The 25,250-nt window shown below is 43.0% G+C and overlaps 1 protein-coding gene across 2 annotated transcripts; it reads left to right on the top strand.

Moving 5' to 3' along the window:
* Positions 1-5,006: 5,006 nt before the first annotated feature.
* On the top strand, positions 5,007-25,250 carry ugp2b (UDP-glucose pyrophosphorylase 2b). Of its 2 annotated transcripts, none has more exons than XM_084470981.1 (10): positions 5,007-5,096; positions 6,699-6,826; positions 7,818-7,925; positions 9,304-9,489; positions 13,720-13,853; positions 21,485-21,782; positions 22,892-23,089; positions 23,503-23,745; positions 24,064-24,168; positions 25,105-25,250. In XM_084470981.1, exons 2-10 carry the CDS (start codon positions 6,728-6,730, stop codon positions 25,210-25,212), a joined length of 1,479 nt encoding a protein of 492 aa, XP_084327107.1. In that variant the 5' UTR covers positions 5,007-5,096; positions 6,699-6,727; the 3' UTR covers positions 25,213-25,250. The 2 variants fall into 2 exon arrangements, with proteins under 2 accessions (XP_084327107.1, XP_084327106.1); XM_084470980.1 differs by lacking the exon at positions 5,007-5,096 and adding an exon at positions 5,650-6,023.

Raw genomic sequence — 25,250 nt, 5'->3', positions numbered from 1 at the left:
TAGCCAATAGGCCTACTATGTGATTAATCGTGATTTAAAAAAATAAAAAAAGAATAGTTCTTGCTTATTAAGCTGACTGCCCATGTCTGTGTCTGCTTCTCCATCATTTATATTATAGTGTGTGATTTGCAAAAATACCTATCATAGCCTACATCACATATCATAGGGTGACCAGACGTCCCCGTTTTTGGCTGCCTGTCCCTGGCTAAATACAGAAAAAAAACGACCTGTCCCCGTTTAGTTTTTGAAGACACATTAGGTTTTTCAATCAGATTGCTAGTTGAACTGGAAATCTATTTTATATATGATATGACATATCATATCAGCAGGCCTGCCTTTACCTGCCAGTAGGCCCTGAGGCTGAGAGGTCTCGTAGGCCCCCTGAGAGGAGGTCTTACAATTAAAATGTGTAAATGCCATGTGTCTAGAGCAGTGGTTCCCAAACTTTTCTGGCTCACGGCACCCCTAAACATATTTCTCTCCATCCACGGCACCCCTATTTTTTTTTAAATTTTTACTCTCAACCTCCTTTGTGCCATATTTGTACTTCATGCCATTTAATTAACCTTTGTGATATGATGGACAGACCATAACTGCTTTTATTATAGGCACTAAGGTGAGGTTTATCTGATTTTCGTTTGTATCATATAGTTTATCAACATTATTTTACAATGTTGCGTTGTGATAATGAAGTGTATTGTAAATGTTAAAGGCCAATGTTCAGGTTAAACACCACTGTCGATTAATGGGTACATAAAGCACTCAAGATATGTATATAAAGTTAGAAATGTCTCCAAAATGGTGTTAAAGTCCAGTTTTTGTAGTTTTTGGTTAGTAACGGTTATTTTTTTACGCGCTCGGCGATGACGTCATATGAGGTAGTCGTGGTGGAAGGTAGCCTCAGCCTTGTAGCTGCTACTAGAGCACTATGCCGTCTAACTGGGATGAGGAAGAGGCTCAATGGGAAGAGGTGGCAAGACCCACAATTAACAGTTATGATGGCCCACAGCCATATAATTTTGAACCGGTTAGACGTGAGAGGGCGAATGAGGAAATACCGAGAGCCGATGGCCGTCAAAGACAAATAAATGCATGGTCAGAGGAGAATGACTGGAGAGTTGGTTAAGTGTCCTGGTGAGCTATTTAGAAACGCAGCAAGGAGCGCTGGAGCTAGTAGTCTATGAACAGCAGTGCATACAATAACAACTTCTTTTTTTTTTACTGTCAGTGAATAGCATCGAGTGAAAGTCAACGTTTTCTTTATATCTAGTGACAGTGATTATGTCGTTGCCGAGTAGGCTGTAGGCTGGTCATGTCTTCAGTGTGATTATTTTTGATAGTGCTAACTAGTTTTCCTCGTGATTGATTGTCATTGACACCGTCAGGGTACCGCTTACCGGGACAGGGAGAGAGTAGTAAGCGTGTCTTTGTCGCTGTGTTTGGCAGGTGTCTGTGTGGGCGGTGTCGTCCCACGGAAACTGTGGTGGAGAGCTTGTGTTGTAGGGAGGTGAGCGCGTTTTGGTCGCTGGTCGAGGAGCTCACCCCGCGGCCAGCAGATGTAACGTGCCTAACTGAGCATCCTGGATTTGAGGCATGCTGCCTGAATCCGTTTGTGCTAAAGATAGCATACTTACATTTCAGGCAGGATCATGGTCCCCTTCAAGCCAGCAGGCACGAGTATGTTCATTAGGCATGGGCGATTCGCGAACGATTCGGTCAGAACGAAAGAATCCCGAAGGTGAACGACGAGAACTGATTCCCAAAAAGAAGAGAACTGATTCCTTTTTCTTTTTTTTTACATAAAATAAAAATATGGTCACGTAAATAAAAGATACAAACGAACAGAGCTTCGTCTCCCCTCGACTTCATATTGATTGAGTCTAAAATGTTCTCATATTGATTGAGTCTAAAATGTTCTCAAACCACACGTGTGTCATGTTATGTTATGTTATTCTATCTATCTATCTATATATATATCTATCTATCTAGGCTATCTCTATCTATATATTTACTTATATAATCTGACACTGTCACTCTCTCACTAGCTGCTACTCGTCTCTCTCAAAGATATCAAGGCGGGCTTTCGGCTGTCGTCCCAAAGCGGAGTACCTCATGTGACGTCATGCAATGCATTGTGGGAGAAATAAGAATCATCGCTAACCTGTTGCTAACCGCTAAAATATCACCTACTTTTCCTTATTATATTTCTTTTTTGTGATACCCTACAACATCAAATACAATGGATAATTGTTTAAATGTTTATTACCAACTAGAAAACTGCCAGAAAAGAAAAAAAAAAAACCTGCACATTGGCCTTTAACAACAAGCCTTTGACCCTGGCTCTAACTTTAAATTTGGTTTGTCATTAAAGTCAGATCGTGTTTTATTGTGTACTAAAGGTGAGATTATTGTGTTGTGTACTAAAAGTCAGGTTAAAAAAGTAATAGATTTGATGAAGCAGCAGAGACGGTGAGTCCGGAGCAATCCGGTGAAAAGTTGGCATTTTCAAAGTGGAGATATAAGCACTAATTCAAATTCATTGACATATAGCAACTTTTTTTTTTTTTTTTTACAGTAACGCAAATAGTTCTTTCCCTGATAACTAGTTACTTTTATTATAAAGTAATTCAGTTACTAACTCAGTTATGGACTTTTTGGAACAAGTAGTGAGTAACTATAACTAATTACTTTTTTAGTAGTAGCGTTCCCAACACTGTTTGACAGTATATTGTACGATCATGTCGCCGTGTTATGGGGTGACGTTACATAGGCGACATGTAGTCTTTCTCGTTATGTCTTTTTCCACAACTGCTAGACGAAGAATCATACAATATACAGTTTTAACTTCAAAGCAAATTAATATTATTGAAATTTATATTATGATTTTTTTTTTTTTTTTTTTTTTTCATACTTCGGCTCATGATAGGCCCCTGATCGTCGTAGGCCCTGGGGCTTCAGCCCAGGTAAGCCCGTGCATAAAGGCGGCCGTGCATATCAGAATATTCTATTACTGTTAAGCAGCGCCGTCGTATCCTCCCCGACGGTAGAGTGAGACAGCGGGAGAAACCTCAAGACCCCCCCCCCCCCCCCGGTCAACAATCCTGATCGCCTGCAATCCAACACTCCCCCCCGTCAACAATGCCGATCTCCCGCAATCCAACACTCCCCCCCGTCAACAATGCCGATTTCCCACAATCCAACACTCCCCCCCCCGTCAACAATGCCGATCTCCCGCAATCCAACACTTCCCCCCCCCCCCCCCGTCAACAATGCCGATCTCCCGCAATCCAACACTCCCCCCCTGTCAACAATGCCGATCTCCCGCAATCCAACACCCCTCCTATAAATGTATGCATTACAAGATTCTACAGAATCTCACTCCGGCCAAAACCTAAAAGTTGGCAGCCCTGTGACTTACAACGCGTGTTGTTTACTCGTGACACACAAGTCTCACATTTGTTATGTTGTACGCGAACAGATACCGTTTACATTTGCAACGAATGCAGTTGTTCTCAGTGTTTGTGAGAAACACTGCTTAATCAGTCTATGCTGGGCTACATGTAAACGGGGAATATGAACAGAGTATTATTTTAATAACTCATGTAAACACCTTAATCGCAATACTACCATAATCAGATACCATAATCGGGTTAAGGTTGTCCATGTAAACGCAGTCACTGAGAGTACTACTACAGCAGGTAGCAATTGCGTTGCCATGGCACACGGGTAAACAAATGACAAGACACCACACAAGTTAACTAATTTTGTTCTACATCACAATTGCATGCTTTAATAAAGTATTGTTTTTTTTCCTACCATTACGAAAATAAAATATACAAACCAACAGAGCTTTGTCTCCCCACGACCTTATATTGATTGAGTCTAAAACGTTCTCAGCCAATGAGAGTAGGGGTAGCAATCGCACATGGGTAAGCAAATGATTGGAATGATTGGAATTTGGACAAATGATCATTCCTCCTCCCATACCAGCCACTCAGCTAGCCTTCCTTACCGACCCGCCCCCGAGCTATTTAATTCACAAAAACATTATTTTTTATTTTTTTTATTTTTTATTCCTCCATGGACGGCGTCTGGGCCCCGGACAGCTGCACCGGTTGCACCGTCGATATTTACGCCACTGGCTCAAGCACCCCTAGGGCCCTATGTGTGCACGTGCCTGGTTCTTCCCATGGTTCTTCCTCATCGGAAGTGAGTGAGCGATGAGACTTACAGTGAACAAACAAGCCAATTTAAACTTTAATTGAGATTAGATGAGGCTTGTTGTTGTTTTTGATATTTGTTTTACAACAACGTATTCCATGTGCTCTTTGTTTCACTTGCACATTAAATGCTAAGTTAAATGCTACATATTTACCTGTGGACTATCTTGAGCCAGGACACTTTGTTTTTTGCATATCAGTGCTTGATTGTTAAATACAATAAAATACCCACACCTATTTGTTGAGTGGTTAATTGAAAATGTATTTGCAATCAGAGGTGTAATAACGTGTTGCAAATCAGGGAAATGAGAATAAGACAATTAATAATACATAATTTACATAATAATACTCTGACTTGTTAAGTCGTTAAATGTAAAAAAGGAAACAAATTGGGTGTATTACACCAGGCACCGTCAAGAACACTGAAAAACAAGAACATTTAAGGTGGCAATGAATGGGGTAGAGAGGGGCCCACACCGATATTCTTTCAGGGGGCCCAGAATTCCTAGCAACTGCCCTGGTCACGATCCAGGTCTGTAAAACCTCATCATCCACGCTTCAGGGCATCTGGGTGAACGTAGCAGGAATGTATTGGTCGCCTCCTCCTTGTTATGTACACGTATCTCTACGCACGTTGTTCATTGGCTGACGCAGTCGCCTAAGCGTTGATAACCATTGTTGATGTTAGGGCATTTTAATATATTGTATCGTAAACGTGTCACTATTTACAGACGTATCCGGTTAATATTTGAATTATTATTGCGTTCTGCCGAATCCGGTCAAAATGCGGATGTTTTATATCCGGTGTTAGAGGTTATCATCACTCCTCGTCAGGCCGCCCACGACTTTACCTCGACAGCATCCCTCATATTCAAAGTAAGGACGTTTATCTAAAACAGAAATGTGTTTTCACACGTCGTGTGTGTGTCGTCTCACTCGGTTCAGTGTTCAGAGTGAACTGCTGATTGTTGTCGCATAAGAGAGGGTGGGTGAACGCGGATATCGCCGCAGTCCAATTCATCAACACTCATCTCCTGGGGCTGTGGAGGGGCAACTTTACCCTGGGTGATCTCTGCATCACCTTGTTATTAGGTCATCATGATATCAGGCTGGTCGGTGACTTTGACAGCATGAGGTGACCGCATTCCTGGCCCATGTAGCAATGTGTCGAGTCCATCATTCATTCATTTCCTGAGTCCCGGGTAAAGTCTTAAACTTTATCGTCATGGTTGTTTCCTGTGACCTACAGACGTATGTTATGTGTTGTGTCGCCGGCGCCGATACGTCGGTTGTTTCGGATGAACGCAAACAGAAAGAAAAACCTCGACGTGTTAGTTAACAGTCCGGCCCAGGAGAAGAAGACAGGTCACTGTGACGTGTCCGGGAATGGAGGCTGGCTCCAGCAGCCTGAGTAACTTAGCTCGAGCAGCCTGAGTTAACCCGGCTCCAGACGACAGATAGTTAGGAACAGGTCTGCTCCGCCCAGGTTCAAAGGTACCGAGAGGTGATCCTATCTGATCTGTTATCATCTGTTCACCTACAGAGAGGGCTGGTTAATTTGTAGGCAGGCGCCTTCATTCTCAAGTGTTCGTTGGGTTTTCACTCGGTTCATCCTTATGACAGAAACTGTTTTATGAATGACCGTCTGGATTTTACCCTGAGCTACATTCTCCTGAAGAATGGACCATTCATGAGCGTATACTGCTTTATTCTGCGTCTGGAATACTACCTGTGATTATTGGATTTGCGTGGCTGTTTGACTTGCTAACCTCAGTTGGAAAGTTATGGCACTTTACGTGGGAGGTGAGTGATGTTGATCAGCTCAAGAGTTGGTCAATTTAAAACACATTTTAATGTTAAACTTCCCTTCTCTCACAAGTGTTATGTCGTGCTTATTACCCTTTTCTGGTCACCACTTTGTCACATGTTGCATCCTATGTATATCTACTGATGATATCCTGCCAACACTGATGCTGTCATAAACCATTTTTACTGCTGTTGGTTACACTAGATATTTATATTTCATGTTTACTTTGGACCAACCTTATGTACAGTGTCTGGGTGGAACAAACATAGCCAAACTAGTCGACCTTAGGCTGTCTAAATACTCTTGTGACCACCTGTAAAACTATTAGATTGAAGCGTCATGTAACAAACTAATGAACATACCTACATCTCTAAACCTGTTGGGTACATGTGTTTGGCCACCTCTCTCAGATTAATGTACCAGGGTTTAACATCAGCCAGGCCGCCTCCTCATTCTTGCTTCTGCCATTGGAATTTCCCCCCTGCAGTCCTCTCAGGATATCAATACGTATCCTCTCTATCCCTGCCCTGCTGTTTTTTTTTATTTCCAGCCGATCTCTCTGAGGCGGCCACTACTGACTCTCTTCAGTGTACTCATCGCTCACTGTAGGGGTAGTGTGCTCTTCACTACATCATTGTTTGTAAAGCCGAAGCCCTTCCCCTTTTTCCTAGACCTGAGGAAAGGCGGGGCCAGCAGGGGAATGGCTCAGTTCCAGGAGGTCATGGTGCAGCAGCTGGAGAGCTCGATGGACCAGGAGCTGGAGCACCTCCTGCACACCGCGTCAGGCGCTGAGAAGGAGGTACGCGCCCTGAGGACCTCCACATTCATGGGCTCGGGAATATTGCAATTCCCCTTTTGAGGGCTTTGAATTTGTAATTGAATGTAGGCCTTTTAATTTGAATAATATACAAATTAACTTCATGTAACACCAAACTCTTACCAAACGGATGCAAGCACAGTATGACCATAGGGTTAGGATGCAGGCTGAGATAAGGCCTCCGCTGTACGTGTACGCTCAGTAGTAGTTACAAACACACAGAGCCTTCTCTCTCCCTATCCCAAAACCCATCTGTTAGTCATTTGAAACTCGAAGGAAACATTGAGGGGAAGCATAACGTCACAAACCGAACACTTATATGGGCTCTGCACGCACAGCTTGAAACCATTAATATTACAAAGAGTACCAACCGTAGTACCGGACCACAACACGGTTTTACGTAACCGTAACGGTGCCGTTCAGATTCAAGGAAGGCAACGCGAGATACGAGTTCTCTATTGTGAAAAGGGTCTATCTCATTTTTCTATTTCACTCATTTATCTGTTCTGCTCTTGTTTTGTCGTAGCATACACCCATGATGAGTTAAACAACAGATAATAAAGTATAGATTCCACAGCATGGATTAAAGATTCAAACTAATGGATCCTCAGTCAGTTGGCTGCTATCAGATGTCTAGTGCCCCCTAGTGTGTAGAGATGTATTAGAGTTATACAGACCATCCGTGCTGTTTCCTGTTGCTCTTTTTTTGTTTGTGCAATATGTTTCCCCCGTATTTTAGAGAAGAAACCAAATACATTACAAATATTCTAAATAAAGACTACTTTGAAGTTGCTAGCAAAGGGATATAAAAGAGAAAACTGTCAATGTTACTTTATTTTATCTCACGACGTTGACCAATTTGAATTGTCCTTGTTGTGCTAGTGGGCTGTAAGCGAGAGAACAAGTTCCCCAACAAAACAGACCATTTCCAATGAGGTTGACGTTAAAAACTTTATTTTTCTTTGGGTTAAAGGTGTCCAGGAAAGATTTCGAGGGCTTCAAGAAGCTCTTCCACAGGTTCTTGAAGGTGAAAGGCCCGTCAGTGGAGTGGATCAAAATCCAGCGCCCTCCAGAAGACTCGGTGAGATTATTTTCCTCTTCCTGAAGTTTCTCATCTCAAGTCCAAAATAATTGATTGATATTTTTCCATGGCAATCTTTCACTAAATATTTTACCTTTGGCAACCAGAGTCACAATTCACAATCAATCCGGTTTTGTTGATTAAAGAAGACATTGTAATCCATGACGTTCAAGAAAACTTTGCTATCAACGTATCACAGTGAATTTAAAGCAGCATCCCACCGATTGAACCCATTGGTGGAATGTAGTAGTGAGCATAGTGGGGAAGCGTTTACAAGAGGTCTGTGTCATTAGACTTTGTTGACAATTGCCAACAATGAAACATTTTCCAACACACCTCATCCAGTCATCAGTGGCTCCTATTATAAACTATTTGATTACACAGATTATATTGTGTGCGTACTTGTATTGTGTACACCATGTCAGTGTTTCCCATACATAGACCAATGTGTGGCGCAGCGCCACAGATTCAACTACGAGCGCCACAAATTGATTCCACTTTTTAAAATTATTTTTATTGTAACGCGATTTTTAAGCATAAATATATCACGCACACGCAACAAATGTCACGCCCAAAAAATTACAATACCCGTTAGATCTCTAGTTGCTCCCCCCCCCCCCCCCCCCCCCCCCCTCAACAATTCCACCCGCAGTTATAATGTAAGCATTATAAGATTCTACAGAGTCTCACTCTGGCCAAAAAACTAAAGTTGCCAACCCTGCAGGGGCACCACACATTGCTACCTGGTCTGTGGGAAACACTGCATGTGTTAAATCCATACACTGCCCCTTAATGTATTGCTCAGTTGCGTTTCAGGAACTATTAGGTTGATTCAAATTGACATTACGGTTTTAGGTCAAGATCTCAATTAGTTTTAGTAAGCTGGGAGGTATATCCTGGTTGTGGGAAATGAAGGTTGAGTAGTGTGGAGGAAATTATCTCTTGACATACAATACATCATTATGTTAATGTTGATGGTGTGAGATGAGAAACGTGTATCTTGGCTTCTCCCCCCAACACACAAACACACATTCCAGTGCTCTAGTTTCCAGTCTGAATAAGTTTCTTTTTTGTCCCGTTTCAATGCCGGTGAACTTCAACTGACTTAACTGGGCAATTCCTCGTCTGTTTCCTATTCCCTTTTCTTTTCCCCACATGGCTCTGTCTCCCTCTCACACCCATTATTTTCTCCCCATCTCTTGCGCTCCCCCCCCCCCCCCCCCCCCCCCCCCCCCACACACACACTTTTCTTCCCCCTTTGTTCCTGAATTCTTTATCTCTTTCCCTCCCCCACATCTTCATGTATTTATCTGTCTCTCTTTCTTACCCTCCACCTCCGCTCTCCGTAACCCATCCTATGCTCATGGTGTCTCCACAGATCCAGCCCTACGGGCGTGTGGCGTCCCGGGGCCTGCCTCACAGCGTGGCCGACTGTCTGGACAAGCTGGTGGTGGTGAAGCTCAATGGCGGCCTGGGGACCAGCATGGGCTGCAAGGGCCCGAAGAGCCTGATCAGCGTCCGCAATGAGAACACCTTCCTGGACCTCACCGTTCAGCAGATAGAGGTACGGAGGTGCAGTCCACCAAAACATCTAGAGTATTACATACAAGAATAGATTCAAATATTTATTGTAAAATATGCATATTATATATCAAATAAAATCAAAATTCATCATTAATATAATGAAGTAGCCATCATAATATTTAGCAACTCCTGTTGTACAAAAGGGAAAGCAAGATGGCCGGTGCAATGCGGAACAAGGTAACCTCATGTTGCCTTGGTAACATTCAACTGATCGAAGTTAATATCAATATTCCAACAAAGAAAAGGCTTCACATGAATAATTGTATTTTAGAATGAGTTTGTCAGCTGGTCCTATGCTCATTGCTTCATGAAGGATTAATCCTTGCAGACCGTTTATTAATGCAAAACATTGACACCACTTATTTATCTTTTGCATCGTTTCTATTTTAATTAAAAAGTGACTTTAGCCTGGCACATCCCGCGCTTCCCGTTCTCCACGCCCGCTCAGGCAGCCGAGGCAGAACTGTGCAAAGCAGGGATATATTAGAAGGTGCAAACCAACTAAGCAACCATTGGTGATATGATATGAAGAACATTCATCACAGCTTCAAGAGAGACGAGTCACAAAGCGGTCCAGTACTGAGTGAGTCTCACAGCTGGCCAGTCTCCAGTCTCCCAGCCCTGTTGAGCCTCATTTATACCTTCCATGGACCGCTTTTTGTCCAGATTCCTAGAATGCACAAATTATTTTTCTTAAGTGAAACCAATGCTGGGTGGGAAAAAACGTAGGAGCAATGACATTGATTTGCTCATTGATTTTCTGTTGCTATGGTTGAAACGTCAGTTCTAGTTTTCAACATACTGTAAGTCCTGTGATCTCACAATGTGAGATCGTATATAGTGTCATAGTGGGTGGGGTGGGTGTAACCCAAGCTGTTTGTTATCCAGGATGTGATGTCCTGTCTGGTGCAGTGAACTTAGAGTAAGTAATATATTCCCCTCTTTATTCTGTAGAGTCATGAGTGTATGAGTTGTTTACCTTAAGTAAATACCTCCTCTTCTCGGTCATATCTGTAAACGCACACATTTGTTCCGATGTCTTAAATGTCTGTCCTGACACGGAACTGTATTCTAGTATTTTCCTCATCCCATTTAACAAAGTCAGTATATTACCAAGAAACACACCAGACAAACACTGCATTTCTAGTGTTCATTGAGATGTATGGGGTGTAATGGTTCCTGTCATGAAGCCATGCCTTAGGGGGTGACCGCGTGCTTTGGATGTCGTCCAGTACGATGACAAATCAGTGAGCGTCCCAACGTGCCTTACTGGTGGGAGCACTGTCACCTGTTGAGCCAACGCTTTCCAAACTCTAACTCTGGCTTAACCTAAACAACCACTAACTAACTTTCTTGCCTTTAGCCAACATCTTTCAACCAACCTGCGTTGATGCAAGGAAAGGTGTGTGCAAATAAAGGTGTTTATAGCGTTTACAGCGTTATCCCGCTGTTGAAGATGCAGGATTTAAATTAATGGTTAAGATCACTGCACTTAATATGCCTATTGGTTTATTATCATGTAATGTTTAATTTTCATTAATTACATTTTTATCAGTGGCATGTATATTGGTGGCTGATAATCAGTTACCAGCTTAAACAAAACCCAGTAATTGCAGTTAGAAATACTACTTTCCTATTGTAGTCAATAACCATAATCCTAACACATCAATATTGAAAATTGTAAATTTTCTTTATTCTGGCATACAGAATATAGTATAATGCTTGGTGAAATCTGAAACCCTGTCCAAAGGTTATCACAGGTAGCAATTGGCTTTTGTCTGTATTAAGATATTTGTCCAAGCTCTCCTTTTCAGTCTTTTTAAGTCCCACTCCTTTTTTGCTGTGTGTTGTTCGGCATTTAACCTCAGAACCAGCAGTCCTACGTAAAGCAGAACTTCTGGGGCTGCCACGGCACAGAGCCTGGAAACAACAGACTGAAGGGGTGGAGATATAGCCTCGTGAGACGACCTCTCCAGTTCACATTGGGTTTCTCGCTGGAGAACATTCTGGCCTCAATCCTGTTAAAAAAAACGAGTGAAACGCCAGGACCACTCAGTGCTCAGGAAGGGAATGTCAGTTTGTGATTAACAAGGGGTTGCTGACTAAAAAAACATTTGCACTGGCCAAGGAAAGTGTAGGAATCAAAACCAGTTTTTATTGGTAATGAAATTAATAACAATGTTAAAAGATTAATAGAAATGTGAACTTTTCTGAGATTCTGTGAATGTTTTCAAAATCAGGGGAAACGCCCAAATGTTTTCATGACTCACTCAGGCGAAAAGTTGAAATGCTGTGACAGTAGTTTGTGTGTATTCTGTGTGTAGTCACACAGAGCAGACTGAGAGGCACGTCTGATGGTCAGGAAGCCAAAGTGTGTGTGTGTGTGTGTGTGTGTGTGTGTGTGTGTGTGTGTGTGTGTGTGTGTGTGTGTGTGTGTGTGTGTGTGTGTGTGTGTGTGTGTGTGTGTGTGTGTGTGTGCGAGAAGTGTGTGTTGGCTGGACTTTCTTAGCAGTATTTGATCTCCTCTATTCCCCCCTAACTCGGCACACTGTCAAACCATGTATCTCCCCACTGACCGTGAGCCATGGACTCCATTCTCTTCATAGGCCTGGTAATATTACCTCCTCAGGCCCTATAGGAGAAAATGGATGCTTTACACCGTGTGTGCGTGCGTGCGTGCGTGCGTGCGTACTAGAGCTGTGAAGGTAGGAGTCACTGAGAATATGCCACAGAGTAGCACTGTGTCACAAATATGGTAAGACAAGGAAAAGTACGGCATTACTTAATCACTTTCATCATAAGTCATTTATAAGCCTTTAGTTTATGATGAACTAAGGATTAATGAAACATTTATTAGTCATTCACCCTAATATATATTTGTAGGTGCTATGTTCAAGGGCCCTATTTTACCATCAGGTGTGATGTTGACAAGCCAGGTCAAAAGTGCCCCCTGTAAATAGCACTGGTGTGAGGGTCCACCTGTCAATGATGGATCGATCAGCCCACCGGCTGTTCCAGGATAGCCTGAAGGCTTGAATGACTTCTGTAAAATGTGGATTGTTACAATGTTTGTTTTTTAATCCACATAAGACAATGTCCCACAATACACAAATATATTTTAATTGTTCTTTATAAAATCATTTTGTGTATGTGGATCTCGTAGAATTTTGTCCAATCTGTCCCGGTTATCAGGTATAGGTTATACGTAGGTTAATAGGTTATTTCAAATTGCGATATGTCCCGTTTCAATATATATATATATATATATATATTTATATCTCAAAACAAAATAAAAGACAGTAATTAAAGAAAAATCGGTTTAAACCAGTTACAACAAATCAAAATTTAAGGATAAATATATATGGTTTAGACTTTAACAAGCATCATGTTTAATATTCAAACCAAATAATTATTTAAAACGAATTGCTTTTGATAGCACAGAATTCCGTAGTCTCTTTTTGTACACAGACAATGTGACAGAAGAATTGGCTTTCTATTGGTGTCACCTATGAAAGTGCAAGCATGTTAGTATTGCAACCATTAGGAAAAGGGTAAGAAGATATTATATACATGTTTGGATAATATCCTCATTTTGAGTCCAAACAAGGGGTTTAGGAGGAACGCCACAGAGAGGGCAGGAATCGCTTGAGAGGAGCTACAGATTTTGGAGTGAGGATAAACCCGCAGTCAACCATATCATCCAAGTGCTCTGCATCCAACCGGCCTGTATGGAAGGATGGCTCTTTCATATTAAACTGATATCCTCTGAATCCACTCAGTGGTACAGCAGATATTACTAATACTGATGTTCTCAATTTGAAACGTTCCCCCAAATACAACTTGCATATGACAACGAGAAAAACCCTAATCCACACTGGCATATAGTCCTTAGCAAGCCAATAGGTTCTCACATCATACACACCAGATGTATATTTTATCACCCTCAGATTCAGAATAAACATTAAACTTAAACATAAAAATATTTGTGTAGATATTCTTTTACAAAGCAAATTTTTGTATCGTGTTGCACGCAATGTGAATGGTCTTCTGTAGGTAACCAGTCACTAGTGCATTAATGGGACCATCTACAGGTGTATGCTGTGTCTGCATCAACATTTAACAGACCTTTCTATTTTTGTGGGTCAGCTGCAGCACGCGTAGGACAAAACCCTACGAGATCCTTTATTGCTGTTCTGTTGTTCTCCCTCAGCACCTCAACAAGACCTACAACACAGACGTTCCTCTGGTCCTCATGAACTCCTTCAACACGGATGAAGACACCAAGAAGATCCTGCAGAAATACACACACCACCGTGTCAAGATACACACGTTTAATCAGAGCAGGTGAGGTCACCTGCCTTTCTTTGATTTACTGACTTTCTTTTTATTATAAATAGGGGCCATCCACACGGAGACGCTTTTTGGTTCAAACGCAGATGTTTTGCATCGTTTTGGCCGATCGTCCAAACGAATCCTGTAAACGCATCGCTTGCAAACGAACTTTTCTGAAACCTGGTCCCAGGGTGAATAAATTCACAAACGCAGCCCTTGAGTGTTCGTTTGGACGGCCAATACGCATACTTGCGTTTCGATGATGTCATCGCCACACCCCTCGAGCGTAACCTCTTGTAACCCGTGACGACGTCTCATAACAACAACAATGGCAGACTACATGCTCGTGTTCCTGCTAGAGAAGATATTGTGCCTATTAGGGTTACTATCGCAAAATATTATACATATATATATATATATATAATAATATTATATCATAATATTCTATTCTTCGCTACAGGAGCCATCGTCATGTTCTTCTCATTCAGTTTATTTTCTTCTATTGTGTTTGTATACAGCGCTCTAGCTTTATGCGCATGCTCCGCCTCTTCCTCTCCGTTTCCGGTGAATTTCTAAAACTGAAACCGTGCCGCCTATACGTCTGGAACATGAAGTAGCGTGTTGAGTCGTATTGAGATGGATCCGTTTGGATACAAATGTTCTTGATACGATGCCAGGGAAAACGGGGGGAAAAAAGATCATTTTGGTACGTGTGGACTTGGCCATAGACTGCTCAAAAAAAAAAAGACTATAAAAAAGACTGCTCAAAACTGAGACTTATCCAAGCATTCAGCATTAATCTGGTCAACAGCAGCAGAGGGCACCCCTAGGTGGCAATCGAAAGAGTGGACCAAAGGGGTCTGTTTTCAGCTTGTCTTTGAATATCTCAGCAGAGTCAGCTTCCCTGATTACAGATGGAAGTTCCATAGATAGGGCGCTCGGTAGGAGAAAGCTCTGTTTCCTGCTGATTTCTACAGCTCCCGAAGGTGTGATCACTAAAATAGGCTAGTGCAAAGATTAGACTCTAATCTTTACTCAAGCGCCCTTGAGCGCTTGAGTAACATCACATAAACATCACATAAACACACATACTGTGTGTTTATGTGATGTTACTCAAGCGCCCAAGTGTGTTTATGTGATGTTACTCAAGCGCCCAAGTGTGTTTATGTGATGTTACTCAAGCACCCAAGTGTGTTTATGTGATGTTACTCAAGCGCCCTTGGGCGTTTGAGTAAATAAATAAATAAAATATGTGGCAGCCGTTGTGTGCAGTAAACTTTCTTTTAAGAAGCCTGTTGTACTGATGCTATAGCCTATGACCAGTTAGTGCTAGTGGGCCTGTTAAGAGGTGCAGGTAATTCAGGTAGGACTGTTTTATTATGTGTATTATGAGGTGGTCAGCGAAAATTCCTGGTTACAAATAGTGGTCCACACACAAACAAAGTTTGAAAACCCCTGGTTTACGATATATATGTTCACGATATACATGTGTGGATGAGCGTCTCTGCATCTGCTGCAGATAACATTGGTCTGATTTTAGCAATATTTCTCAAATGAAAGAATGCATACTGTGTGTTTATGTGATGTTACACTTGATGGCCAATTCATTGTAGAATTGTTCAAATAGAAACCTCCAAAACTGCCGATCATTTCATAACTTAAAATCCCCCCCATAAACAGAAGTACTGTACTCTTAAAAAAGGAGAGGCCAGTAAAGCAGAACTCACAATGATTTGGATCTCTGCATCTTGTCCTTACAGTTAGTGTCCGGTAGTCAGGAGAGGTTCAAAATATCAATTACCTATGAGTGTACGAGTTTCAATTCTGCACAAGGAGAAGAACACAAGAAACCAATATATACATGGTACAGATTGTTATAATAAATAATTTAAAAAAAATTGTGTGAGTGCTGTATTGCAAAGTGAGGTTGAAAATATGTTTTAGTAATAAATAAATAACATACTTTAAGACGTAAAGAAATGTTAAATGGCTTAAATCGTGTGTGTGTGTGTGTGTGTGTGTGTGTGTGTGTGTGTGTGTGTGTGTGTGTGTGTGTGTGTGTGTGTGTGTGTGTGTGTGTGTGTGTGTGTGTGTGTGTGTGTGTGTGTGTGTGTGTGTGTGTTAGTAACTTGGAAAGGTATGTTATTGACCTTATTCCTTCACATCTAGTTAATCTAAATAAGCTCACACGATGATGATACAGTCTGAGTCCTTTGAGTCTCAGCTTTCATGTGACATATCATTTGTGTAGATAGCATGACGTTAAAAAGATTGTTTAAGCATTGTTGTAAGCATTTAGCTTATACCGGGAGTAAACTGCATATGTAGCAATGACCTAGCTTCTAGCCATGTAAACGGGCGTCCCCGCACACAAACGCCCGATGTATAACAATCATATATACAATCGATTAATCATTTTAACAGTTTAAGCTTGACATGGTGTTTCTAGGTTAAATATGGACGTTGTTAAGCTCTCCAACATCCAAAATGGTTAGCTTTTGTGATGGCCACTTTTGAGCAGAGCGTGGTGTGACGTCATAACGCTAGGCTAGCCGCAACATAAGTCAGTGAGACCAACTGAAAATATTAGAGGCTAAATGCCAACGTAAACAATCTTTTTCACATCATGCTATCTACACAAACAATGTGTCATATGAAAGATACTCAAAGGAGTCCAACGGTACAAGCCTCATCATTTTGTGAGTTTATCTCTAAACTCGAGTAACAAGATGTGAAAGAATAAAGTCAATTAAAGCTGCAAGCAGCATTTTACGGGTGCCAAGCCTAAAGCCGACCAATAAGACCCTGACAGACCATTACGACCCTGACAGACCATTAAGGCCATGACGCAGACCATAAAGACCCTGACAAAGACAATTAAGACCGTATGTCAAAAGGTTATGAGTATTTAAAGTTTTCAAGTAATTAGGTTAACCTATACCTATGCTTCTTTAAGTACACCAAGTTTGGTGATGATTGACTAAAGTTAACCCCGCCTTTAGTCACCTAACATTGAGCTAATTTGGACGTCCAGCCGCCATTTTGTTACAGGTTCTGTGTTTCCTAAGAACATTTGCTGGAGATACAAATGTCTACAGGATGTCATGACTGTAGGTGAAAGGGGTCAGGAAATATGGCTGTCCAATGTATGCATTTTCAGTTTATGGTTATAGCTCCCCCTATCGGCCGATCTGGATACAAGTTTGATGATGATTGGGTTAATTTGGTAAATGGTAAAATGGTAAATGGTCCTCATTTATATAGAGCTTTTATCCAAAGCGCTTTACAGTGTTGACTGACATTCACCCATTCATGCACACATTTACACACCGACGGCGGAAAAGCAACCAACCTGTCCATCAGCAATCCTGAAGTAATAAACATAGCAAAAGCAATCATAGGTGGAATGTAGGCAAGGCAAGGCAAGGCAACTTTATTTATATAGCACTTTTCATACACAAGGCAGACTCAAAGTGCTTCACATATAAACATTGTCATACAATAAAATAAAATAATAGATAAGTATGTACAGGTACTTTCCTCGCCACACCTTACAAAGAACATAACTGACAGTCAGCCAAGCAATAATCATGGGAGATTTATGACTTACTACCATGCATACACACATTACGCATACCACACATTCAGATTTTGTTGCCGTAACCTAATTATTAACTATGCCGTCATGTGGTATACATACTCTCCTCTATCTCACACACTCGCACGCACACCTCACAAGGTATGTGTAAAGATCACACTGACAGCAGCAGAAAACGTGTCTTACACCAATGAGCGGACATTAATACATAGCACACAAAATAGGCATGTAAAAGGCCAATGCTCGAGCAAAATAAACACTTGAATGTGACCAAATTAACGTAATAACTATTAAGTTAGGTGGTTGTACACAAGGCACTTTGCTATATCTCACTAATACTTTTTTTCAAAACCAGCCCAAACTGTATGTACCCGCCCAATGCTAACTGTTCCAGCCTAAAGTGATGAAAAGTAGCCCAGTTGGGAGGGGAACAGCCCAATCTTCCAACACTGGTTAGTGTTTTTGGGGAAAACTGATCCAAAATTTGATCAGGATGATCAGCGTATTCTGGAGTTTCTAACCGTATAGATTTGCACTGCTGTTTGGATTAGCGATAGTTGTAACACATTGGGTTGGAGAGTTCAAAGTTTAAAATATCCTACCAGGTAGAGAACAAGCGAAAACATATCATTGTGGGCTAAATTGGCAATGGCTGGGGAAGAATGGTTCTCTGCTTACTAAGAGCAACCAACCTGTCCATCAGGAATCCTGAAGTAATAAGTTTGGCTAATGAAATCATAGGTGGAACATAAAGGTACGTCTTTGGAAGCTACCATCAACCATCCCTTGGAACCATTTCCTTGCCACACCTTAAAAATAACATAACTGACAGTTATGGCATAGCCTCAGCTTAGATCTGGTGATAGGCTTTCATGACTGTAAGTCAAATGGCTGAGGAGTTATGAGTCTTCAATTAAGTTTAAGTTTTCAATTAATTGCTGTAGCACCCCCTATGGTCCTATATGGATGAACCATATGGATTTAGCCAGGTTAACCTTGACCTTGACTTCTTTCAGTACACCAAGTTTGTGTGATGATTGACTCAAGTTTACCCGCCTTTAGTCACCTAACATTGAGCGTAGGATTTTCCCGATATAGATGCAATGATGATGATGATTGCTTTAAGTTAACCTTGCTTTTTGGCATTGTTAATTTTGGATGATTTTGAGCCTCTGGCGGCCATGTTGTTTTGTCAATCAAGTTCATTTTACTTGAACAGTTGGAACTTTTGGTCCCCAGCGGCCACTAAGTCGGTCCCACTCAAATCAAACATTCCGTCTATGAACTGTGGTCATTTTAGTCAGTGGCCACGCCCATCTCGATGCCACGCCTTAATTGTAAATATGTTGACTCTATCTTGTTTAGAATTTGATTCTGAACAACTTTTGTATTGGACTCAAGATCATAGGAGTCCATTCTGATATTGATATAAGCATTTAAGTCTTTACACGTTTTAAACCACACCATTTTTGGAAGTCAATGGCTCCTGGGTGCTTTAATCTTGATTGTACAGACTTCGCTTTATGTCAGGTTGAAGACATTGGTCCATAGATGATAGATGCTATAGGATTTTTGTCTAAGTCAAAAATCCTGGGATCCTTGGGGAATTTAGTGTTTTTAACAAAATTCAAGATGGCGGTAAATCTTTTCAATGAAAGTCATAGGTTCTTCAGCCAGATTTGTTCAGCATGAGGATATGCATATGTGAACAAAGTTTCATGACTGTAAGTTAAAGCGTTTCCGAGATATGCTTGTTCAAAGTTTGCATTTTTGGACTGTTGCTATAGCGCCACCTTTGGGCCAATCAGTGTAACATTTGCTCTCTGTTAATCTTGACTCAGCCTCTACAGCTGTAGTAAGTTTCATAAAAAGCGTGTGAGCGGTTTCGGCTGTAAGTCAAACGTGGTGGAATAATAAAACTAACGGTTACAATAGGTTGCCTTCGCACTTTGTGCTTGGCACCCTAATAACACTTCCTGATTACTACAAGTCCACACACACACGCACGCACGCGACTGACTTGATTCAACCGTTTCAAACTTTATCACTTTAGCTATTTGTTTGACTCTCTCTTTATTTGTTTCCCACCATTTGACATTTTTAAAATGGTGTGCATGTTTACATTGTTTACTCCACGTAGACTCTTGACTGTTCAAATCCCTCCACTTAATTAAAGCCATTTAACATTTCTTTACGTCTTAAACTATGTGGCTTTACTAAAACATTTTTTTAACCTCACTTTGCAATACAGCACTGCATTTTCCGCAGGAAATGCATTTTCTAGTTTATTATTATTATTCAGTGTTGGCCAAGATTATAACGCTTTTGCACAATTGTGACTGACGGGTCAGAAATTAGACTAAATTGGCGTAAACGGAGGCAGCATCGTGGTCAATCAGAACAGATATCGTCACAGAGAGTTCTCTTACTAACAGAGAGTTCTCTTATGGTTCTTTTAAAAGTACAATATCTAAGTATAGTCTACTAAATCATAAAATGACCATGATATTGCATCAGAGATTGTGGAGTGATTCTCTGACTTGACGTATGTTCTCTTTGTTTGTTTTTGGTTAGGCCTGTGTGTTTAGATTTACTATGACTTGCCAGATATCAAACATAGCATGTTGCCTTGTCCTCTTTCAAAAAGCTCCATAACCAGAGCCTGGCATGATGGAGACGGCTTATAGCCCAAAAGGATTTCAGGATGGATGCCACATGAGCTTTTTCATAGTTTGCTAACAATAAATACATTGCAAACATACACAATATCTGATCAACTTAAAGTGTAGGGCTAGACTTTGCTCTTCATTGTCAAAAGAGAATAATCACTCATCACAATAGCCGTTTTCACATATGACCTCTGTCTTTTCTCCACATTTGTGGATCAGGAGGTTCGACCATTCACACTTATTCACACTTGATGCCCGATATGCGGAGATCAGTGTCGCTCAGTCATCAGTAGAATCTCCGGCTGGTTTAGGGGGGCGGGCTTGCAAGGGGCGGGATATGACGTAGGGTCTCGGTTTGTTTTGGTTTGACCGCAGACAGCACGGATGCAGAACGGGCAGAACTCATCTCGATCATCTTAAATGTTTCTGCAGCGTTGCATCATATATTGTGTGTGTGTGTGTGTGTGTGTGTGTGTGTGTGTGTGTGTGTGTGTGTGTGTGTGTGTGTGTGTGTGTGTGTGTGTGTGTGTGTGTGTGTGTGTGTGTGTGTGTGTGGACGAGCGAGGAGAGCGAGCGCTAGCGTGTGTCAGTTTAGTGTAAGTGTAAGTAATGAACGAGTCCGGTTGTGTCTGTGCAAACGTGTAAAGTTAGTGAAACTAAGAATAAAGTACCCAGCCTGTCAAGAATCGGTGGCCGCTTCATTCCGACCATATTCAAACCTGTAAGCAGACCCACTGCCGTTACCCCCGAGAGAATATCGGCCCTGGAGGGAACGCCTCCCCTGTGCTCCTCGACTACGGTCTGGGAGCCGACAGCAGGAAAGGTGGAACATTTTAAAAAAAAAATGTTTTCTATATATGCGTGCAGCTGTGAACTCATGTATTGTAATTGATTGTATGATGTGTACTTTGAGGGTTACGATAAGACCTATCATTTAGCGTTCACCACGAATGACTCTGAAAAGCAGTGCCAGGTTTAAATATTTTTTAAACCATTCAGCGAACAAAAGGCAACAGGTGGATTATCGTTTAGGGTGCGGGTGCCACTCAATGACATGCAAACGTAGACCGAAGCGTCAACACACCCTATCAACTGGTGTTAAATGCCGACATTCTACTGCTCATTCACATATAAGGTCATTAACATTTCTGCCGGCTTAAGTGTCCTCAACCCGTGAGCTTTGAGTCTGGGAGGAGGAGCAGGCAGACACAACTCTCTCCAATAACGTCAAATTGGACGGCAGGACCCATTTTGAACGCTCTGTGTCAATGTTACAATGTTTTCTTATCCTTTCATCTTCCCACTACGGTCATGTCTTGGGTGCTCGGGTCCTCTCTTTCCCCCTCATCTGTCTTTTGTCCCCCCTCCTCCGTTAGGTACCCGCGTGTAAACAAAGAGTCCTTCCTCCCCGTCGCAACGGAGCTGGGCCTGACCGGGCAGAGCGGCGAGGTGTGGTACCCCCCCGGTCATGGGGACATCTACGCCAGCTTCTACAACTCTGGCCTGTTGGACCAGCTCATTGCTCAGGGCAAGGAGTACATATTCGTGTCCAACATCGACAACCTGGGCGCCACGGTAGACCTGCACATCCTGCACCAGCTGGTCAGCCAGCCCAACGGCAAGCGCTGTGAGTTCATCATGGAGGTGACGGACAAGACCCGCGCCGACGTCAAGGTGCGCTCAAGTTCCGCCCCTCGTTGGGTGACTGGTTCTTTTTACGGTTCTACCAGTGTGCACATTTTTACCATTCTGATTTGATGTACGCTGGTAGACTGACTGTATCTACGGTACGCTGGTAGACGGACTGTATCTACGGTACGCTGGTAGACTGACTGTATCTACGGTACGCTGGTAGACTGACTGTTACTACGGTAGACTGACTGTTACTATGGTACGCTGGTAGGCTGACTGTTACTACGGTAGACTGACTGTTACTACGGTACACTGGTAGACTGACTGTTACTACGGTACGCTGGTAGGCTGACTGTTACTACGGTAGACTGACTGTTACTACGGTACACTGGTAGGCTGACTATCATTACGGTACACTGGTAGGATGACTGTTACTACGGTACATTGGTAGGCTGACTGCAGTTTGAATATCGTCTATCCGGGCCCTCTAACTAAAATGCTATTTTACTCGAGACGTCACGTTTCAAGTTGAGGAAAGTGTGTGTGAGCGGCCAGCTCTGGGGTGGGTGTGGGTAGATCTGAGCGTGGTTGTTGGGGAATGGAATCTGTCAGTGACTGACAAACGGGTTTGAGAATGTCACCCAACCCTAGAAGAGATATTTACCAAACTATAGCTCTGTAGAGAGGAGTGCTGCCGGTCTGCTTGGCAGGTTGACCCTGCTAGACACACAGGACTCACACCCGGATCACCTCTTTAGTTCCTCTTGTCACAACGCTTTCATTTGGAGCGTGACTATCTGTTGAATATCCAATAGCTCTAACTTAAAACAAAGACTTTCAAACTCTTTCCAATAATCTACAGCAGCGCTATGCTGAAATATATTTCTGGTTTGATGTTGAGACATACCTGGCGGCCATTGTTGTACCTGGCAGGCGGTCAAGACTTGAAGGCAGGGGGGACTCCGCCTACCCGGCCAGCCCGCTGTTTATCAATTATGATAAAGAATGAAATGATCTATCCAAGCTTTGAAATAGGCCTATTAGCCGTTAAAGGTTTCCAAGGAACAGACTAATCCTGTTGAACCCTAATGCATCACTGCTCCTCGTTGCACACATAATGAAAGACGAATGATGTCTGCACTGGTATGCAGGGTGGGACACTGATCGAGTATGAAGGTAAACTCCGTCTGCTGGAGATCGCCCAGGTCCCCAAAGCACACGTGGACGAGTTCAAGTCTGTCTCCAAGTTTAAAATCTTCAACACCAACAACCTGTGGATCAGCCTGGGCGCCATTAAGAGGCTGCAGGAGCAAAACGCCATGGACATGGAGATCATCGTCAACCCAAAGGTACGCTCACACGTACACACGCATACGTACACGCACGCACGCATGCACGTGCGTACGTACACACACACACACACGCGCGTGTCATGAAGATCCCTCTTTCCCCTAGCAGGTGGCGTACAGAATAAACCGCTGTGGCTGTGTCAAAAAGAAAGTCTTATTCGGGGCTAAGCCCCCTTAAAGGTTGAATCGTAAAATGGCAGCTGGTTCTGAGTCACATTATTTCATAGCGGTCATTTGTGTGTTTTTAGTAGAATACCATCAGTGAGTGCAGGTGAAGGAGCAGAGAGGTTAATACGCAGGGTTCATGTTGTGAAACTGATCTTGTGGCTTTTGGATGCATTCCTAAATGCAACACATAGCACCTAACGTAACTGTAAATGACCTTGTTGCCCGGTGTGCCGTTCTCACGGCAGACGCTGGAGGGCGGGCAGAACGTGATCCAGCTGGAGACCGCCGTGGGGGCCGCCATCAAGTGCTTTGACAACGCCATGGGCATCAACGTGCCGCGGAGCCGCTTCCTGCCCGTCAAGACCACGTCCGACCTGCTGCTGGTCATGTCCAACCTGTACAGCCTGGACGCCGGCTCTCTGACCATGAGCAGCAGGAGGGAGTTCCCCACCACCCCCCACGTCAAGCTGGGCAGCTCCTTCAACAACGTAAGACCTTGATGTCAACCCTCCCTCGCCACAGATCACCGTGTTCCTCCAGCCGCTGTCCTCCCACCATCGCCCCATGGTTCATTGTAACCACAGTAATCACACATATCAATAACTGGAACTAGATGGCAAAACTGGCATGACAAGTACTTTTGGATTACCACAGTACACTATACTGTAGTAAACTGTGTGTGTGTGTGTGTGTGTGTGTGTGTGTGTGTGTGTGTGTGTGTGTGTGTGTGTGTGTGTGTGTGTGTGTGTGTGTGTGTGTGTGTGTGTGTGTGTGTGTGTGTGTGTGTGTGTGTGTGTGTGTGTTAGGTTCAAGAGTATCTGACCCGTTTCGAGAGCATCCCTGACATGCTGGAGCTGGACCACCTGACCGTGTCTGGAGATGTGACCTTTGGAAAGCACGTCTCGCTCAAGGTCAGTCTCGTTGAGCAACCTAAGCCCCCTGCACTCTACAGGACAGGAGATCAGTCAACAAGTCACATCTAGAGAAGCTTCCCGGGGCCCCTAAAGCACACATAATAGTGTTTCTTGAGTAGAGAAAACGCTGTACTTATTCAAACAACCAGTTCTTTATCCAGTCCTGTATTGCAGCTCTTGCATTGTAAAAAAGCAGAGATGAGCCGTTTCTCAATTCGCGTTCTCGTGTGTACTTGCGTTCTCGATAAACGTCATCAGTGGTAGCCCAAGCACTGTTCCATTTCCAAGTACGCGAGTACTGTCGTAAAACCCGGAAGTGTTCTCGATGCGTTCTCGATGAGGCCGTTCTACCGAGGATGCATCGGAGGTGACTCGTGTGGACTTGGGACCGTTAAATATCCCAGAATGCATCATCGAGTCCGCTGCTGTTCCAGTTGCAGAGTGCGTACTCGCGTTCTCCGAAGTCTGTACTTGAAAGTCCGGACTTGCCAAGTACGTACTTCCAAGTCCGTAGTCCGCGTACTTGGTATTGAGAAACGGCTGTTGTCTCCGAACAACCACCCACCACCGCTGGTCATTCCTCACCAGTCGAGTGGAGCAGCTCTCAGCAGCGCGGGCTCCAGACCCTCCGTGTGTCTGGCTAGCGGAGGGTCCGCTGTGGGGTGCTTCATTCAAGGTGGAGGCAGGGTGGAGCTGGGAGGGTTTGCAGAGACTAGGAGCATCCATTGAGTTAGCGAATTTCAGTCACTTTTATTGGTTAAATGTTAGTAGTAGTCCTCAGACAGACGTAAAAGGTCACGAATGGTGTTGATTTACGGAGACAAAATAGAATCCCTATTGGGATGAGAGATTTCCGCCCACAGCTCGTCCCTCACACGCTTGCATTTGATTGGTTGAACTGAGCTGTATACTAAACCAGGTCCCTCTCCACAGGGGACCGTGATCATCATCGCCAACCATGGAGACCGGATCGACATTCCCGCCGGTTCACAGCTGGAAAATAAAATAGTGTCCGGCAACCTCCGTATTCTGGACCACTGAGGGTCCCAACGCCCCCCCTACCGCCCACACTGTACCCC

Source organism: Micromesistius poutassou (genome assembly GCF_964030765.1).
Source record: "Micromesistius poutassou genome assembly, chromosome: 7".
In the NCBI taxonomy this organism is placed as follows: domain Eukaryota; kingdom Metazoa; phylum Chordata; class Actinopteri; order Gadiformes; family Gadidae; genus Micromesistius; species Micromesistius poutassou.
The sequence above is the reverse complement of the archived record's forward strand: the minus strand, read 5'-3'. Positions and strand labels throughout refer to the sequence as shown.

Excerpts from the sequence above, each read along its gene's own strand:
- ugp2b (XM_084470980.1), top strand. Across the intron at positions 6,827-7,817 it reads CGTCAGGCGCTGAGAAGGAG|GTGTCCAGGAAAGATTTCGA; the intron begins GTACGCGCCCTG and ends TTTGGGTTAAAG. Across the intron at positions 23,090-23,502 it reads AGATCATCGTCAACCCAAAG|ACGCTGGAGGGCGGGCAGAA; the intron begins GTACGCTCACAC and ends TTCTCACGGCAG.